Genomic DNA, 17,510 nt, shown 5'->3' with positions numbered 1-17,510 from the left:
GCCTACAAGGACTAGAACGAACGCCGTTTGTGGAAAGGGATATAATCATACCCATCGCCAAGCAACCAAAGATTGATCGCAAAACGATTGTTTTAACCAGCATGGATAAGCAGACTCGAAGAGCATGTATTGACGCAGTGGAAAAATTAGGCATTTACACCATTGGAGATGAGTATGTACTGCGGTATCGTTCATATTAAACGAGCGCTAGCCAGCTAACGAAGGTTTACTTTTATAGAGTAGATGGTTCCACTACTCATATCATAGGTAAGTTCACCTTTATCATGACAGGCTAAGTTACGTAGCATGAAATAACTCAGCTCTACCCATGCCTATTCTTGTATAGTCGGTTGCAAACGTCGAACTATTTCCGTTGTTTTCGGTATATTGCGTGGTCTTTGGCTTGTTACAGCAGATTGGCTCAAGACTTCAGCGGAGGACGAGACCTATTTGCCTGAACAGCAGTATGAGATTGTTGAATGGTTTCCCAAATGTAAAATGACCCGGCTCTTAGCGCAAGAGAACCCAGGTGTGTTGCCTGGTGCAAAGCTATTGGGTTCCAGGCAAATCTACGTTGGCAAGACCTTGTTTGACAGCAAATTGATTAAAAAATTGGTGGAAGAATGCGGTGCATCGGTAAGGCCACGAGAAAGGATAAGGAAACTAATTAAAGGTAAATTTACTAAGTATACTATTTATTATTTTTAATTCAGGTCTGCGAGCATGTGGAGTCCGCGGCTCTTATTGTTGGCACTGAAGCGGATCAGAAGACTCCAACTGTCATAGAGAATTGGTTGTTTGATTGTATAGAGCAGTTTAAAGGTAACGTTCAAGGGGTTTATCTTCACCTTCTAATTGATCCGTTTACTGAAACAATTCTCTTCCCTCCAAATTCTGTTTTCATCAGACCTTCTGGTGGATCCATATCTGCTTCGCTAGAATCTAAAAATACCCTTCCCATTTGTACGACTAGGCCTCATTTTAAGCACCAGTGCCTTTGCCAAGTGTGGCTTGGTTCCACACTGGATGAAGGTTTCCCACTTTTTCTTTTCTTCAATACTCCATTGACATGTCATTGTACATTCTGATACCCATATTATTGCTACTCCCATATAATACTAAAGCTCAAAACTGTCTTAAGCTGACCAATTCAAAAGCATGCCCCGCTTTCCAGAATTACTATATTAATCTCGGCTCAAGTTCAACGTTACCACAGCCAGCATGGCTGAGCGGCGTGAATGATATTAGCGGTTTTGACAATGCTATCCTTGCTCACCTCAATTCCACATCCTACGCACAATCATTCTGGATGGACCAGCTTGGATGTACGCCCGTCAATACAAACTCCACTCCATACGCCCAGTACTCGACATCAGTGGCATGTGCTCAGCTTATACTAGATCCTGCCGTCTCATTACCTTGTAACTTTCAATACAATATATTACCAAACCCACTATGTACAACTTCCTGTCAGGACTACGCTACGTCTGTGGCCGCCATCGTAAACGATACCAGGATATGTAAAAAAACTTCCAACTTTTCAACAAATGGTGTCAACGCCGTCCTGCAAATGTGTTCCAATACCTCTGCACTAACCGGCACGCCATCTAATGGCTGCGTGGATGCGTCGCAGAATGAGACGTTGAATTGTGGTAAGTAATATGAGGAAAAAATTTGCTTGGTGATGGCCAATACCACAATGTATTTCAGGTACCAGCTGTGATCCATGAGGAGGAGCTAAAAAAAAAAGCTTTCAATTTTTAGGTTTTCAGAACGACACCGAAACGCTGTGTAATTACTGCCAAAATATTTCCAACAACTCATCCAAATCATGCTGTACGGCCGTTGATTGTAGCAAAGTTTTCTCTATTTCAAGTTCGTCACTGTCGCCAGGGTCGACTGCCGGAATTGTAATCGGCTGCCTAGCGTTTATTGTGATATTGGGTGCTCTTTGGTGGTGCTGCCGTCGAAAGTATCGGCGAGCCCCTCAGCAGGGCCTATTCAAACCTTACTACAAATCCACCAACACTGGGGACATTTACGACCGATCCAAGCCAATGTCGTATCGGCAAAAAATGGAAACAGATAGATTGGTGGAATTGTCGCCGGTAGTCGATTCTCCCGAGACAGAAGGGTTCCTTGCAGCCCAGTCTCTTCTAGATGGGTACTGCCAGGTGATTCATGCTTATTATCCACGAAGCGAAGACGAAGTCCTACTCGCCAAAGGTGATATTGCACGTCTGATCTACACGTTTGACGACGGATGGGCTCTTGGTAAGTCCGAAGATGGCGACATACTGACATGGGGGGGGGTTTAAGTAACGCGACATATTAACATAAACCTGTTTTCTGCTCTTAGCCGACAATATTACGACATGCCAGCGGGGACTTTTGCCATTACTATGCGTGGCTAGCATATCAAGTGAGGAAGTAGCTAACGCTTTGGGAATGTCGTTGGACGATCCACAGCACATGACGGACCCGACTGCAACTTCATCGTCTATGCTTATTAGGGAAGGTAGGAACGAAAATAGGAACTCGTATCTGCTTACGGACGATGGCCTTGAGCGACTTCAGAGGTCCTTATCAGTGCGGACTAGCAACCTGCCTGTTGACCTAATAGCGGAATCACCTACGCCTTCACCTTCACCACCACAACGATCCATCTCCATGCGAAATCCACAACTCATAAAACGATATTCGCAAGTGCCACTTCCATATGCAGGCGAGTTGTCTCCTATGTTCGCTTCAGATGACTCGATACAAGCACTAAGGCCGTCCATGCAAGGAGCTCGCTCTCGATACAGCCAAGGATATGACGTTCAAAAGCCGCCTTTGGTTCGAAAATCGAGCGCTTAATCTGCATAATTTTGGGGGTATGACGATACTTTAACTAGTCCAGTGCTTAAATTTTTCGGTTAAACGCCCGTGGCAAGTCTATGTTCACACGGAAATGGACCAGGACTCGACTTAGGGTACCATTAACAACTCCATTGCTTTGTTGCACAGGATTAAAAAAGATGATCCCCCCGCCGACACTTACGTCTTTTTGTTTATACGATCTAATCCACACATTATCTTTGTACACTAGCTTTTTTTTCTTACCCTTCCCCCCAAACAATTGATGTCCAGCAGCACCATTAAATATAGCATGGCGTTAATGTCGATTGGGATTAGCGCATGGACCTTCTGTTTTTCTCTTCATTTTTATTTTTAAATCGTTGTTTGTTCAACGAAATGTAAACCAGTTAGCTGGGACCTAAGAGAAGATGAAAGCGCGGGGTTTCGGGGGAGAGACTCAGCTCACCCCAAAATACATTTTTATTTATCGGAATAGTATACAAAGGAAGGGCCCATATATTGATCTGGAGTGCCTCCATTGTAACTACCCATTCTGTTATCTACAAATTCTTGGTACGAAGGTCTCCGTAGTTGTGGCACACGCATGTTTCTGGACTGATCCTGTTGACGATATTCTTCCATGGGGTCGTAATCCATTAACGTCGGGGTATACACAAAATCTGTAAATTGAAACAAGTCGCCAGCCGTCAAATGAGTAGGCATCTCAAACGGTGGTGGCATGGACTCCGAGTGAATGGCCAGTGGAGTTGCTGTGGATGCTATTTGTGGTGGTGAATACGTATGATTAGGGTTGGAGAGTGGTAATACATTATAGTTGACGACAGCTTCGTGATTGTCGGGATAATTAATGACGGTGGTGGATGGTGCTCTGGGAGGGGGCGTTGAATCATGAGAAGCTCTGGATGTCGCGGTGGTAGCCATGTCGGATTGAGGAGGGGTGGAGGTGGTGTTATGATCACCATTTTGCAGCAGCAATTGTTGTATTTGTTGGATCAAATTCACTACTTGCTTTTGCTGTCTGACCGGTGCGTTCATGAGTATGGTAACGATTTTACGTAAATGATGCTTGGCCGATTGAACAGTGTCCTGTTCGTTTTTAAGTAAAAGCATCGAGTATATCGATGTGACCATCATCAGATTCTCCAGCGTAAAGTGGCACCATCGTTGTTCCAGCATACTAAAGCATTCCAACAGTTCGACAATCGTATCGGCAGCGCGTACACAGTTTTGCTCAGCAATCAGTCCTACGGCCGAATTGGTCTCTCCTGGAGGTTCCATAAATGCACTATACAATTGACAGAGTTGAAAGTTCATCTCGATATTCAACTTGATGCACCCTTGTTCTCGGAACGATGTGCTTTTCCATTGCCTTTTTGACAGATCCCCCTTTTGATATCGAAAGAAATCCGGTAATTGATGAAACCATTCAGTGAGTTTCTTGTCGAGTTGTGTCACTCTGGAAAAATAAGGGTCTTTCTTTTCTAAAGCAATGGCGATTTCTCGATAAATTTGTGTGATTTTGAATCGGTGTTTGGTGAATTGAACCCGAAAGTAGCATTCATCCGTTTCGCTTGGCAATGTGTCTATGGCTTCGACAACATGCGTTTGATCTTCCGGAAAGGAGAATGGCTTATCTGAGTGAGCTGAGCATAAGGTTTCCAAAAAGAAACACAGCCAAAAGAGACGTCTTCGCTTTTCCGCGTGCACACGGTTTTGACCAGGATGTTCCATGTGCATTCGCATGTCTAAGCACATGCGTATGGCCATGCCTAGATACAAGTACGCTTCTGACTCATACTCTGCCTTTTTAGGTCCACCTTTGCCAATACAATAGACATACATGATCAGCAATCCCTGCATGTTGACTTCGGTGGCTTTTGAAAATCGTTCCTTCAAAATATTTTTGGATATTTCAAAAAATTCTTCACCGACCGAGTTGGGGTCCTTTCCGGGAAAAAGCCCATGGTATATGGCGGCGTGTCTTGCTGACCAGGCGAGAATAGCGTTGACCAAAAGAGGGTCAGCTCGATTACTGCTGAATAACTCTTTAAATTCGAGAATGTCGACCATAGGAAAGCATAGAAAGCATTCATGGTGAATGTCGATTAATTGCTCTAGTAAAGCAGGCGTGAAGGACTCATTTGAATCAAGCATTTTGGTCTCGCTATGAGTTGCTGGTTCCCACATACTATAGAGAGGGAATGTTTTGGTCTTGCTCTTCCAGAGCGGATGTGACTTAGCGACCACTGTATGCTCTAGGGATGTTTTGGAACTTTCTGATGATGATCCGGGCGACGCAACTTCATGATCAATTTCATCCATAGAGCCTCGACTGCGCATGCCGGTAAAGAGAATGTCATAAAGATCGCTCATGGATAATATGTCGGTGTCAATCCGTAACCCAGAATGTGTTAAAGAAAGTTTCCAATTTGATTTTGGTGCGGGCAGTCGCATGGCCATCTGGTCGGCCAACGATGGGCGATCTGAAACAACTGGCCTACTTTTGACGATTTTCGAGCTTTCAGGTAGCATATTCGCTGGATGCTCAACGGTGCGTTGTTGTTCTCGTTCAGCATGATCGAGATTTTCATGTTTGATCCTGACCTCATCAACTACAATTTGAGTATTGGACCGTATATCTGTAAGATTCGACTCAATGGATCGTACCCGCTCTTGCAACGACTCCACCGTATCATTCAACCGAATCAGATTGAAAAGGTCAATCTGAGTTTCTTTGCCTCCGTAGCAGCATTGCACTAAAGTAATACAGAACCCCAGAAAAGTTTAAAAAGTAAGTCTCAGCATTCCAGCATCCGACCAGGCACCAAAACTACACAGCTAACAACACCCTCTTACCTCCTGCTGCTTTGCACCTAGTACACACTGGATGAGCGAAATCGCATTTTACTATTGGAATGATATAAAGATTAGTCAGCGGGGCGGGGACTTGAGGATTTGGCTGAAATGAAATCGGTGTGTACCTTTTTTGGTCCTGTGGGACGGGTGTCAACCAGTAGGCAAACAAAATCAGTTGTGATGATACTAGGATTACTGTTGAAATATGATATAGTAAACAATTTGTATTACCTGCATCGTTCACATGCCATTGTCATTCTTATACGTTTCGAGGATGTTGCTGGCGCAGATGAGATTTCCTCGGTGGGTTCGGCTGTCGAAGTAGCTCGAGTTCTTTTTGAAGGTGGCTGGCTACTACCTGCATCTTCATTGGATGCTTCTCCCTGAAGACTTGTCATAGCTGAGGATGTGGAGTCACGGTCGCTTTCCATGGAGGATGACTCTCGATCACAATAAGTGGCAACGCAGGCGGCAACCCAAAAAAAGACTCTGGTTTTTCGGTGGCGAATTGGGAAAATGGCAGTCATGGTTCACATGCCGAGTGGTTTTTTTTATTTCACAATGAGGCAAAACGCCATCACACCAATCAGCGGCCGTGATCGGCAACGAACCTGTCACAGGCCTTGTTTGTTAAGTAAAAGGTTGGAAAAAAAGGTCGGTCGGTTTACATAAAGATAGCTATAATTCATCTCTATTTCCAACACATCATCAAGAGAGGGCCACAAAGATATGTTATCGCTGCACGGTAATACTCCATCTAATTATCTTTAATAATAGAAAAATCAGCCAGCTGGTACAGCAGAGCGAGCGCACAATATGGGCTAGTTCCTCCTTTTTTTTTTTTTTTCCAAGGTTTGGTTCGCTTCACCGGCAATTCCCCAGAATCCAAACGTCCCACAAGTCATAAAAAAGATCCGCTTACGCTCATCGATGGTCAACGTACTGTCCATGTTGCAAACATGATAGAAAATACAATGTATCCCGTGCAATACTGCAACTAAATATGGGTGAGGGCTCCCAGACACCCACGCCAGACATGATGCATACTTTTTGATTCCTGTGAAATGCTAACCTAAGCACGGCAACCACACTTTCTCAAATGCACCACTGTGGCATAAAATGTCGTACAAAACCACTCAAGGTACTTGGTGTGCATATTTCAGGCACTGAACCTCCAGAATCTCACTTTGTATCCGAGCGTTTTATTTTATATACAATGGGAGGGAAAGAAAAAATTACTTTAGCTGAATAATTTCATCTATATATCCTTCGGTTTAACGAAGATAAGATTGCACGATATATCCTGTTAGATGGCTCATGGATTGGTTCATAATTCATCCTCCGAATCATTGGACCATATACTATCGTCGCTCGAGGCTGATGAACAGAGAGTGGGTACATCCTCATCATCTTCGTTCAAATCCTCTATTTGTTGCTCGTCCCATTGTTGTTGTCGTGCGGTGGGATGCGAAGGTATGGGGACGGGATTGTAAAGTGTTGCAGTGGGTTCATCGTCCGAAATAAGGTCATCCAGGCAGGCATCAAACCATGCCAGTTGATCATCATTTTTCTGGAATGGGGCTGAGAGATCGACTGTGCCACTTGTTTGCACAGGCTGCGGTGGCTGCCTCAGCAAATTGGACAATAAGACGAATCTCCGAATCGAGTTATCCGTTCTGGAATACTCATAATGTTCCGCGAGTTTGACCCGAGCTGTCTCGGCCACATTAATGTAGGGTGCTTGGCTACTCATGTTATTTGTTTGTGTCATGGTTGGGTAGGTAAAATTTGCTAATTGCTATCGGGAAGCGCTGAGATGAAGTCTATCACGTTCGATCATGCTGTGAAATTTGGAAGTTATAATAGTAGTTTATCCAACAGAGAGAGGTAGGTTGTAGAGATTTAGTTGACTATGATATGAGCATGTTGGAAAGAAGTAATAGAATGGACTCCATCGGGTTGGAAGCCTACATATTTATAAGAAATGAGTCATGGTCACGAGACAGCCACCCCATCTCCTGTTTGTAAGCCGCAGGCATGTTTCAATCTGAAAGGCTCCCCCCGAAGGCATTTTCCTATCCAACCAATGACGTTGGAATTGACTCCCCATTTGTCACCCTGCATCGCATCTTTTATTAAAAATCATCGCAAAATTTTAACGATGAGTTTCACGCCATTAATACCAGAGTTTGCATCATATAACATCATTTTGCAGCCAGCTAGCAACACCAACCATGAGTTTTGTTGGTTGATGTATACGTTTCTAAACACGTCTGCCCTCAATAATAACCAGCTAGGTAAAACACTGGTTATGAAGGGGTGGCAGGAATGATGCAAAGGAAGGTCATTAATCAGCGTTCATTCCTTTTGTTATCGTTCACTTCCCATATGGTCCACTACACCATGTCATTATTTTCCATCCATGTGAGAGGCTTGTTTAAATTTGGGAGTAGCGGTGAGAATGTGTGTCATTTCATGCCGTGAGCGTTTTCTCCTTTTACGAAACGATGAAGTCAAGGTTGGTAGTAGTCCCACAGAAAGCAATACCCATCCAAATGAATGAAAAAACTGTGCAGCAGTATTGCAGTATGACCCCATGTCAACCAGACTAAAATATTGTAATCTGACGACTTGACGCTGCCCTCTTGCACCTAATGAAAAGATACGAGCCTGTCAATTTTGTGCTAGTCACCATGGCGGCTGAGCTGGAATCTCTCCCCCAAGTTTTACGCCCGTGCAATCATTCAATCGGATCCTCAGCCGCTTTAATTCACTGACAACATGGCAACCACCGGCTCAGAAGCCCATCGCTCAGACATTATTGAGCTTGAGCGGTTGAAGAATCTCGCCGAGAGAGATTCTGTGAAAGCGCTTTTAGATACCGTCATTTCAAAATCACAAAAACTATTGGAACGGGCAGAGGATTCAGAAAAACAAGAAGAATTAAAGACACAAGAGAGACAAAGGCTCGAGGAAGCTCGAAAGAGGCGTGAAGCGGAAATGGCGGCCCAAGGGAAGGTTATGCCCCAGCCTATTGGAAGAGAAAAGGTAATGTATTTGCTGGTTTTCTTGTTGTCAACCTTGGTGTATGCCTGCCACTTATTGTGATGATGTCTCGACAGGCTAAAATCCAGAATGTATACATTACAACAGGCTATGGCTGGGACCAATCGGATATGTCTGTAATGTAAGCTGGGCGTTTATAGGAAACCAATGGAATGGTGGCAAATGAGCGAGACGCCGACCGGTATATCGGAACATTTCCAATTGCTAAGCGTACGCCCACACATTTTATTTCAGGTTATATATCAATATCAAAGACGCAGATACCCTCACGGAAGATCAATACAAGCTGGACGTTCAAACGCAAAGTGTAAATTTTGATGTGGTAAGTGAGTCAATTGAGGATTTACATTCATGTAAAAACACTTGTGAGATTTACAAATGATTCTAGTACAATCATAATGGAGCGAACTACAACTTTAAGATTTCAAAACTTGCCAAAGAAGTCGTTCCCGAAAAGTGTCGGGTAAAGGTACGGATAGCTGGTAATCATGTTGTGATAATGCGGGGACATCACTCACTTCGTTGGCCCACAGCTTAAGAAAGCGCAAATTATCATCTTTTTGCGCAAGAAGGAGCAAGGTAAACAGTGGCCAGAGTTACGCTATAAGAGTACCCGTGATGTATACAATGAGCTCGTTCGAGCTGAGGAAAAAGGTGAATGTGATTGATTTAATGTGAGTTTGCCCAATTAAGCTCTTCCTAACTTGAACCTTGCCGCAGGTGAAGTCCCAAAACAAGCACCCACTAGCCAATTCCCGGAAGATATGCAATCCAAAATGAAGGAAATGTTCGAGAACAGTGACCCTGAAACGAGACGTATGATGGAAGAGACTTATAAACAAGCTCGTGATATGAAGGCGAACGGAGGGAAGTATGACCCTCTTGCTGCCATGGCTGGTATGGGCATGGGTATGCCAGGACTGAGCGATATGTTTGGAGGTCATAATGACCATACTCACGGACCCAATTGCTCTCATCAACATTAAAACGATAGAAATGGTTATAGCGTACTTTTATGATTGTTTAGGAAAAGAATGTGGGGCGTGCAGTGTAGAAATTACATAAAGTCATCGAAATCGTCAAAGTTATCATAAGCAGCTGTATCGGGACGACCAGCAGTCTTTTGGTTACCCTGCAATGTTGGCTTTTCCTTGCCCTTCTTCTTTGGTTTGGCAGCTTCTCGTTGTTGACGTTGCTTCTCATTGGCGAGTGCAGTAAGAGTTGAGGAAATCTTTCGCACTTCCAGATCCTTGATCGGTAAGCACAATTCACGAATAAAGTTTTCCAAGAAGACCTTATATTGTCCAGATTTCTGTCAAATCGATGTGGTTAGTCGCGGATAGTGACCTATTTAGAACACAAATGCTGAATGAGTTACGAACCTGGTGTGCGCTAATTGACTCAACCAATCGCTTTTGGTAGGCTTCGAACTGCTCCTTGGTGACAGGCTTCATCTTCTCGAGAGGTTCAGAGCCATCTATTTTTATACAATAAAAAAATAAAATCAAAATTAGATGGATATTCTGTCAATACTAAAGGACGGTGGATGTGACTTACCATCAACAGCAACGCCGGAGAAGAGGTCAGAGGCATTCTGAATATCAGATTCGATCTGAAGTCTCTTCTCACGTTCCTTGCGCTCGAAGGCCTCCTCGTCAGTTTCGGGTTGTTGTCGGTTGGCCTAGTGAACAATGTGCGTTAGAACTTGTTTCCCAAAAAACCTGTGCTCAGGAACTGCAAGTGGAAAAAAAAAGTGTAGCTTACCAACTCGGAACGCTTAGCTTCCAACTCCTGCTTCTTTCTCTCTTCCTCTGCCTGACGCTCGGCAATCTTTTGTGCAAGAGGGATCTTCTTTTTGGCGGGAGCAGCAACGGGCTGGGGCTTCTCTTCCTCATCGGATTCCTCCCAAGAGTCTTTGATGTCGTCTTCAACGTCTTCGTCGTCCCACTTCTTCTTGACAACAGGAACGATAGGCTCGTCTTCGTCAAAATCGTTCTCCCAATCACTCATTGCTCTAAGATCTATGTGTTTTGGAAATTATAGCGACATTGTTTCACCAAACAGATCATATAAAAAAGCTCGGAAGGCAAATACACCTACGTCATCATTTTGAAAGCGGGAGTTTATTTTAAAGTACAAAAGGCACATGGAAGCAAAATATCTACACAAGTTATCGATGGTGAATAGCGTCTATCCAACATTATTTGAGGGCGTTTTCTTTTCATATAAGGGGCATGGTAAAAGAAGCCAATTGGCGCTGCCGGGCAATTCTTTTTTCAACGTCTGTTTTTTGGGTCTACTGTCGCAGGCGGCTCAGCTGACATCTTTAATGATAGCAACCAACACGCTTATATCATCCGCTTTACCTCCCTAAAATTGATCAGAATATGTCAATATTGTCCGATTACAGTATTTATTTGGAGTCAAGAAACCACAAGGATGAATTTTTACCTGGTAGTACATGCCTTCTTTCATGGCTCGAGTTTGGAATGGTGAGCTTCCGTTGTCATTATCTTCACTTACACGCTTGGCTCGGAGCGCCAGAGCATCCGATATTGCTTGTGGATCGATTTCCGGAAAATCTGGTCCTGTGGTCAAAACGCCTTCCAATTTGGGAGACACCTGTTCACACACAATGTCGAGGATATCATCGTCGAATAGATTGTCGAACAAGCCATCCGATGCCAAGATGATGATATCGCCTTTCTCCACCTTGACTGTGAATTGCTGTGGAAATGATTTGTTAGAAAACGATATCATGTATCATGCCCTGAGAGATGCTGGTAAAGAAAAAAAATATATGCACCTGTGCGTCTTGAGGTGAATCAAATGAGCCTGTTCCTAATTGATAAGGAAAATTGAACGAATGCTGTTGTTCTTCCGTACGGAAAACAAAATTGTTATGCCGGATAATGGACAATCCGCAGTCCCCGAGGTTGGCAATCTTCAGCTCATCGTTGCCTAAGACCACTACACAAGCAGTTGAAGAACCTACTATGCCTTCATGCTTGGCATCCTGTGAGCTTTTGTCATAGCTGCGCTGCAGTATTTCCACCGGATCGATCTTTCGGCTGTAAAGTGACGCAGGGGGTGTGGACGAAAGATCTAGTTGTTCCATTTCGAGGTACGCATAGTGCATGAGTTTCCTCGAGTAAAGTGCTGGGTTGGCCCCTGGAAACACAAAGGGCTGGTTAGCAACATTTTACCGCAGCGTCATCTGAAAAAATAAGGTCTTATTTGCTTGCCTGAATGGTTTCTCCAGCCGCCGACACCGTCAGCCACCCCGAGAGCATTGTAGCGCTTGAAATAGGAGTCTTCCCCCACTTGCACACTGAAGTAATGGACACTTTCCTCTGGTGTTATACAGACCGTGCGGCCCGGCTTGGCAAAGCCAGAGGCTGCATGGTTAAAGATATAAGCTGGCTTATGCGGGACATAAGCGGGGTCAAAATAATCTACAATCGATAAATGGCCAGTGTTGTCGCAAGCAGGGATTCTTGGCTGCAGTGGCTCATAAAGCACAGAGTATTGAGCTGTTTGTTGAGATAATGATAATATTGAGGAGGAAGTGGAAGACGAGAATATTGGCACATTGTCCCTTGCGGGGATTGAGCGCACAGCTGCGGGGTGTGAAGAGGACGAATGGAAGGTTTTGTTATGTTGGGTTGGGTAAATGGCTATAGCTGGACCAGCCTTTGAACGATAGAGCAGGTGTTTATAGTAAGACTGGAGTAGTATGGCCCGCTTCTGTTGTATCATGTTCAACATTGGGTTGAAGTGGAAATTTCAATATTTCATGAGGCGTCTGGAAACAAGTTTTAGCTGAGCGGGGAAAGGTTCCCAAAATTTTTGTTACGAGCTTGAAGCTCGTGCAACGTCTTCATTTCAAGGAACAGTCAACGAGGATTTTCGCTATAGTTCCCTTTTTCCAGCTTCATCTTGTAAATTCTGTAATCGTCTTTTTGAACTCATGTCGCGGCGAACACAAGGGGCCACCACCATGTTGGACGCGCAAAGTTCAAGATTCAGCGTGAATTCCAACCTTATGAACTACTCCATACCATACGATGATGTTGAGGTAAAACAACAAAAAAAAAACTCCCCCATGAGTCATCCTGGCTAGATTACCAACTAAGTCTTTTACAGACCGACATAGAGCCCAATATAAAGCCTGTTCAATCTGAACAGCGAGAAATCCAGAGAGGTAATAGTACGACGCGAATTCGACAGTTAGAGAATCAAATCGAAGCCATGACTTTGCAAAATGTCAAATTACTGCGTACAAACCGTTTATTAAAGATCGATACCGACAATTTAATCAAGCAAACCACCCAGCCACTGCAAGAAAAAATTAGCGAACTGACCCTTGCCAATATTCGACTGCAACGGGCTAATAAATTACTGCAAATGGATGTTGATGAGAAGACCAATGAACTAAATCGTCACCGGGAAGAGGAAGTTATCAAGCTAAAATCTGTTGGTCCTGAGTATGAATATCTCGTGCAAATGATCAATCTGCTACACAGACAGGTGAGAGAAACTTTCTTTGCGTCTTTTGAGGTCTAGAGTTCGGTTGACTGACCCGCAACACTCGTGGTTTATGTAGATCAATGGATCTGCATTGTGTGAGGAGACGTGTTGTTTTACGGCCGCCTCAATTGATCAATCAGCTGTAGTGATGACCTTACCTCCAGAATCGGATGAACAAAAAGTCGAGGCGCAACACATTTGCAGACCCGTCATTCATTCCTATATATCCCAAGGCTCCTATGCTGCCGAACTTCAAAACAAGATTGTGGAGCTCGAAGATACCATTGAGGATATGAATCAAGACAAGGAGGATATAATACGACAATTACAATACCACACCACGGATACAGAAACACTCAAACAAGAATTACGACTGAAAGAGGAGCTGGTGTCCCAGTTAGAGCAAGAGTTTACATCTTTAGAGGAGCTAGTGGCTCACTTACAGCAGGTAAGATCTTAGTGAACACCATCATAGACCGATAGGAGGAGCTTCAAAGCAAAACCTAGGTTCTGTCTATTTTCTTTCCCTCTCAATTCAAACATGCATCTCGATGCCAAACGTGTCTGATAACATTTTGGATTCCCATTTTCTGTGTTTCTAGCAACTGGACACTCCCGATGCAACATCAGTTTCCGCCACCACAACCCCACCCACCACCATCAAGAAGGCGACCATATCGACTGCAGCGCCAGTATCAATCTTGAAACAGAGCAGACATGACTCCAAAATCAATCGCATGGAGGAGGACGACAAGGACGAAGATAGGGACCAGCCAGACCCTAGACGGCGTTCACAACTTCTCATGGCATCGAAACGACTATCATTTAGGATGAATGACACTCAGCTTCTGGAAAAAATGCTTCGAGGTGATCTCAGTGTAGGTGACGAAGGAAGGCATCATCATGTGTTTGATGATGACGATTCTGATGATGATGACCGCAATGGCAACAGCGAGGTCAGCAGCTCTAAGCAGGACATTGAAACCGTGAAGAAACCAGAGGCTATAGTAACCAAGGAATGGCCGTCTCAAACGTTGAAACCCGGGAGCAAGATATCCAAGACGCAAGATGAAAAGTTGAAAGTAGACAGCAAGATCAAAGACAAAGGTGATGACAAAGAAAAAGTTGAGGCGCAAAACGCGCTGAACATCAAGGAACAAGGCGATACCGAATTGCCTTGCCTATACCCAAATCCAGAGAAATCGGCAGCACCTACAATAATCATGGTGGGCGGTCAACAAGCTGTATTTACAGTTATGAGTTTGTTTTTCGGCCTTGCGGCAAGCTTGCAAATCACAGATGACTGGAGTGTGCCCATCACTTTGGCCGTGTTAGCTTCACGCTTCTTGTGGACGGGTTCTGTGCATAGTATGCAATTCAAGATCAAATTTCCTTGACCTACTACCTTTTTTCATCCCTTTACTAGAGCAAAATCACTTTCAAAATTTCTCTCCCCTACCATTGTTATATTCCTTTTCAACACTGTAAATAGATATACTCGATTTTTTTCTCTCGGCTATTCTTACGACATAGCTATGAACCCCTCCACTCCACTTTCGTCCGAACTCCATTGTTCAATCAGTTACAATCCTATCTTATCCCACTACTCTATTCAGATTGCCTTTTTTTTGTTCTATTATTACCATTTTATTTTGTACACGCATACACAGTTTGAGATGGATCGCGGTCGTATTCTTGTTATCTTCCACAACCCCTTAATTTCAAAAATAGTAAACGAAAAAAAAAGAACCACCACGGATCGTATTGCTGCGTTTTGTTCACATTCTAGAACAGATATATTGCTAACCTATCAAGTATCGCAGGATGTCTGATAAGCTGACAATACCCTTCAGCTTGTTATCTTGGTCGACTACGATCAATCGGTACACTCTCCGCTTTCGAATCGTGCTAAAGATGGAGTATAGGGTATCATTCAATGTACACGTGTGAACACCGGGAAAGTCCTGTGGAAGGAAGACGAATAAGGATCTATCATATTTAGAGGGCCCCATTGGGGACATTCTTCCCTCCCCTGTTATTCATCAAAAATGCTTACATCTGGTCTCGCTTCTAATGCCACGCCAACAGGCACATCCAGTTCATTGTATTTGCCAGATTTTGCGATACTCTGTAAAACAGCATAAACATGAGCATTTACTCTAAACCGAAAGCTTATCGCTATCGATACTCACCATCACATCCACTGTTTCATATACATTGAGCACGACATTTTCATCATCTACAATCGGCACAGAGCTGATGTGGTTTTCCACAAACATATTAATGACTTGAATAATAGGCGTGGTTTTTTTCGCTATTGCAATATTTTCGTATGTTCCGATCTTCAATTCATGAAGAGGCTGTCGTAACGCCCGTGTTTCTTGAAACTAGAGTCACAACACAATGGTCCGGTTAGGAAAGTTCCGCTTGTAACTCACAACGACATAACATCATCCTTACATTGACAGCGATGAATTTGAGTATGCGATATTGGGTGAGAACGCTCACAATCAGTTCAGTCTGAGTTTCGGCTTCTCTGTCTAGCAATGGTATACGGTGTGATCTGCTTTCTACCAGCAATTTGGATGCGTCATATAAAGTTGACATAGGATGTATTGAAAGTAATTGAGGTGCTGGTGCTCCTACTCGCTTTTCAACGTCTCGCATATGTTGAATTTGAAAGCTTTCAATGTCGTGTAGGGCGTCTTGTACCGAGGAGTGTGTGTAGTAGTATTGAATTAGGTTAATGAAATCAGAAACGGTGAGCATTCCTGCAAACTTTTGATCTTGGCTGGACCATAGTGGCGCAGAGACAATACCTGGAAGTGATGGAATAGAATTAGTCAATGTCGTGCTCATGTTTTATACATTGGCTTAGGCATTTACCGTTCTGCATTAATGCCGCTAATGCTTTCTTGACCAAGAGTTGGGTATCCAGCACAATTAACCGATAGCTGACAGGGAGAACGTCATAGGTGGTGTGCTGTTTGAGAAATCCACGAACTAGATCCTGCAAGTTGTCGTTGGAATCCATGAGGGACCGGCAATAGTGAGTGGTTTGAAGCAAAGCCGAGGGTATCGGAGGTGGCTTTTTCAGCGGAGCGCTGGAATAAATTCGTCATGCTTGGGCTCTTGAAGCGCGTCACAATCAATTCTTTCTTTCTCTCCTCAATATGCTCAGTGTCAGTCGTACGTTCCTTACCCAGGCTAAGAGATCCTTCCACTCTTCCTCAGCTGCTTTTCTCAAGGTAGGAGATTGTATTCCTAACGTGGAAGTGCAAGGTTCTTCCCCTGCCGAGACTTACAAGGCTGGCGAGCTCCTTGGTGACAAGAAGCGTGCTATCCTCTTTGGCGTTCCCGGTGCCTTCACACCTGGATGTACCAAGAGCCATCTACCCGGCTACATTAAGCAAGCAGACGACCTCAAAGCCAAAGGTGTTGATTTCATCGCATGCGTCTCCGTCAACGACGCTTTCGTTATGAACGCCTGGGGTGAGTCGGTTGGCAACAAAGGTGAAGTCAAGCTCTTGGCTGATCCTGCCGGTAGCCTCGCCAAAGCTCTCGATTTGAACTTTGATGCAACTGGTGTCCTTGGCAACCACCGCTACAAGCGTTTTGCTGCTGTTGTTGAAAACGGTGTTGTTAAGAAGCTTTTTGTTGAGCCCGACAATACCGGCCTCAACGTCAGCCTTGTCGAAAATGTCATCAAACAACTTTAAGTGATGATCCTAAGGACGTATGCAATTCTTAGTAGTCGACATAGCCTGCAGCTTCTATATGTGAACCTTTAACTCTGCAATCAATCCACCAAAACTGCCAAAATTTTCTTTATGTTCAAGCATATTTGCAAGGCGATATAAATACAATAGTCTTCTCATTATGAATCACATTAGCTGGTATGCTTCATCAAAACCGAAATGGGATATAATCGTTGGCCTATGGGAATACATTTGTTAAACAAGAGAAAACAACTGTTTACAAAATGGCTTTTTTGTGTTTTTGGTTTGGCTGCCTATCTTGTAGTGAATATTGACGCCTTTTATTATGGGACGATAGGTAGGAAATCTCCACTAATTCATTCAATCCGCTCAATTCAACTGCATTAAGATGAAGCTTGAGGATCTGATGCTAATACAGTACGGTACATTTTTTCATCATTTCCAAGCTTCACAAATGAGGTTCCGAACAAACTTTGA

General features: G+C 43.8%; 9 protein-coding genes across 9 annotated transcripts; 5 read left to right on the top strand and 4 right to left on the bottom strand.

Moving 5' to 3' along the window:
- The first annotated feature begins 760 nt into the window (after positions 1-760).
- Positions 761-3,236, top strand: K450DRAFT_252380 (uncharacterized protein). Its single transcript, XM_051590877.1, has 4 exons — positions 761-822; positions 908-1,652; positions 1,765-2,274; positions 2,360-3,236. The coding sequence occupies exons 2-4, from the start codon at positions 1,070-1,072 to the stop codon at positions 2,857-2,859; spliced, it is 1,593 nt and encodes a 530-aa protein (XP_051442434.1). The 5' UTR covers positions 761-822; positions 908-1,069; the 3' UTR covers positions 2,860-3,236.
- A 1-nt stretch (position 3,237) lies between these two features.
- Positions 3,238-6,164, bottom strand: K450DRAFT_282668 (uncharacterized protein). Its single transcript, XM_051593444.1, has 4 exons — positions 5,950-6,164; positions 5,844-5,854; positions 5,719-5,769; positions 3,238-5,618 (listed from the first exon to the last, which is right to left on the bottom strand). The coding sequence occupies exons 1-4, from the start codon at positions 6,147-6,149 to the stop codon at positions 3,322-3,324; spliced, it is 2,559 nt and encodes an 852-aa protein (XP_051442433.1). The 5' UTR covers positions 6,150-6,164; the 3' UTR covers positions 3,238-3,321.
- Positions 6,165-8,203: 2,039 nt separating this feature from the next.
- Positions 8,204-9,789, top strand: K450DRAFT_252369 (uncharacterized protein). The gene is made up of 7 exons (XM_051590876.1): positions 8,204-8,236; positions 8,381-8,766; positions 8,841-8,905; positions 9,019-9,106; positions 9,173-9,253; positions 9,318-9,438; positions 9,505-9,789. The coding sequence occupies exons 2-7, from the start codon at positions 8,500-8,502 to the stop codon at positions 9,768-9,770; spliced, it is 888 nt and encodes a 295-aa protein (XP_051442432.1). The 5' UTR covers positions 8,204-8,236; positions 8,381-8,499; the 3' UTR covers positions 9,771-9,789.
- A 16-nt stretch (positions 9,790-9,805) lies between these two features.
- On the bottom strand, positions 9,806-10,851 carry K450DRAFT_252362 (uncharacterized protein). The gene is made up of 4 exons (XM_051590875.1): positions 10,549-10,851; positions 10,342-10,465; positions 10,176-10,261; positions 9,806-10,078 (listed from the first exon to the last, which is right to left on the bottom strand). The coding sequence occupies exons 1-4, from the start codon at positions 10,792-10,794 to the stop codon at positions 9,842-9,844; spliced, it is 693 nt and encodes a 230-aa protein (XP_051442431.1). The 5' UTR covers positions 10,795-10,851; the 3' UTR covers positions 9,806-9,841.
- Position 10,852: 1 nt separating this feature from the next.
- K450DRAFT_252361 (uncharacterized protein) lies at positions 10,853-12,607 on the bottom strand. Its single transcript, XM_051590874.1, has 4 exons — positions 12,030-12,607; positions 11,591-11,955; positions 11,236-11,511; positions 10,853-11,154 (listed from the first exon to the last, which is right to left on the bottom strand). Exons 1-4 carry the CDS (start codon positions 12,550-12,552, stop codon positions 11,098-11,100), a joined length of 1,221 nt encoding a protein of 406 aa, XP_051442430.1. The 5' UTR covers positions 12,553-12,607; the 3' UTR covers positions 10,853-11,097.
- A 41-nt stretch (positions 12,608-12,648) lies between these two features.
- Positions 12,649-14,313, top strand: K450DRAFT_252357 (uncharacterized protein). Its single transcript, XM_051590873.1, has 5 exons — positions 12,649-12,862; positions 12,931-13,314; positions 13,391-13,762; positions 13,917-14,192; positions 14,267-14,313. The coding sequence occupies exons 1-5, from the start codon at positions 12,755-12,757 to the stop codon at positions 14,282-14,284; spliced, it is 1,158 nt and encodes a 385-aa protein (XP_051442429.1). The 5' UTR covers positions 12,649-12,754; the 3' UTR covers positions 14,285-14,313.
- Positions 14,314-14,913: 600 nt separating this feature from the next.
- Positions 14,914-16,388, bottom strand: K450DRAFT_252349 (uncharacterized protein). Its single transcript, XM_051590872.1, has 5 exons — positions 16,201-16,388; positions 15,775-16,133; positions 15,507-15,701; positions 15,371-15,442; positions 14,914-15,278 (listed from the first exon to the last, which is right to left on the bottom strand). The coding sequence occupies exons 1-5, from the start codon at positions 16,346-16,348 to the stop codon at positions 15,117-15,119; spliced, it is 936 nt and encodes a 311-aa protein (XP_051442428.1). The 5' UTR covers positions 16,349-16,388; the 3' UTR covers positions 14,914-15,116.
- Positions 16,389-16,464: 76 nt separating this feature from the next.
- On the top strand, positions 16,465-17,132 carry K450DRAFT_252348 (uncharacterized protein). Its single transcript, XM_051590871.1, has one exon. It carries the CDS (start codon positions 16,488-16,490, stop codon positions 17,031-17,033), a length of 546 nt encoding a protein of 181 aa, XP_051442427.1. The 5' UTR covers positions 16,465-16,487; the 3' UTR covers positions 17,034-17,132.
- On the top strand, positions 17,133-17,491 carry K450DRAFT_252347 (uncharacterized protein). The gene has a single exon (XM_051590870.1). It carries the CDS (start codon positions 17,232-17,234, stop codon positions 17,418-17,420), a length of 189 nt encoding a protein of 62 aa, XP_051442426.1. The 5' UTR covers positions 17,133-17,231; the 3' UTR covers positions 17,421-17,491.
- Positions 17,492-17,510: the final 19 nt, after the last annotated feature.

The sequence above is a fragment of the Umbelopsis ramanniana genome, assembly GCF_025399195.1.
Source record: "Umbelopsis ramanniana AG unplaced genomic scaffold K450scaffold_50, whole genome shotgun sequence".
Taxonomy (NCBI): domain Eukaryota; kingdom Fungi; phylum Mucoromycota; class Umbelopsidomycetes; order Umbelopsidales; family Umbelopsidaceae; genus Umbelopsis; species Umbelopsis ramanniana.
This window is presented reverse-complemented; position numbering and strand designations above follow the sequence as displayed.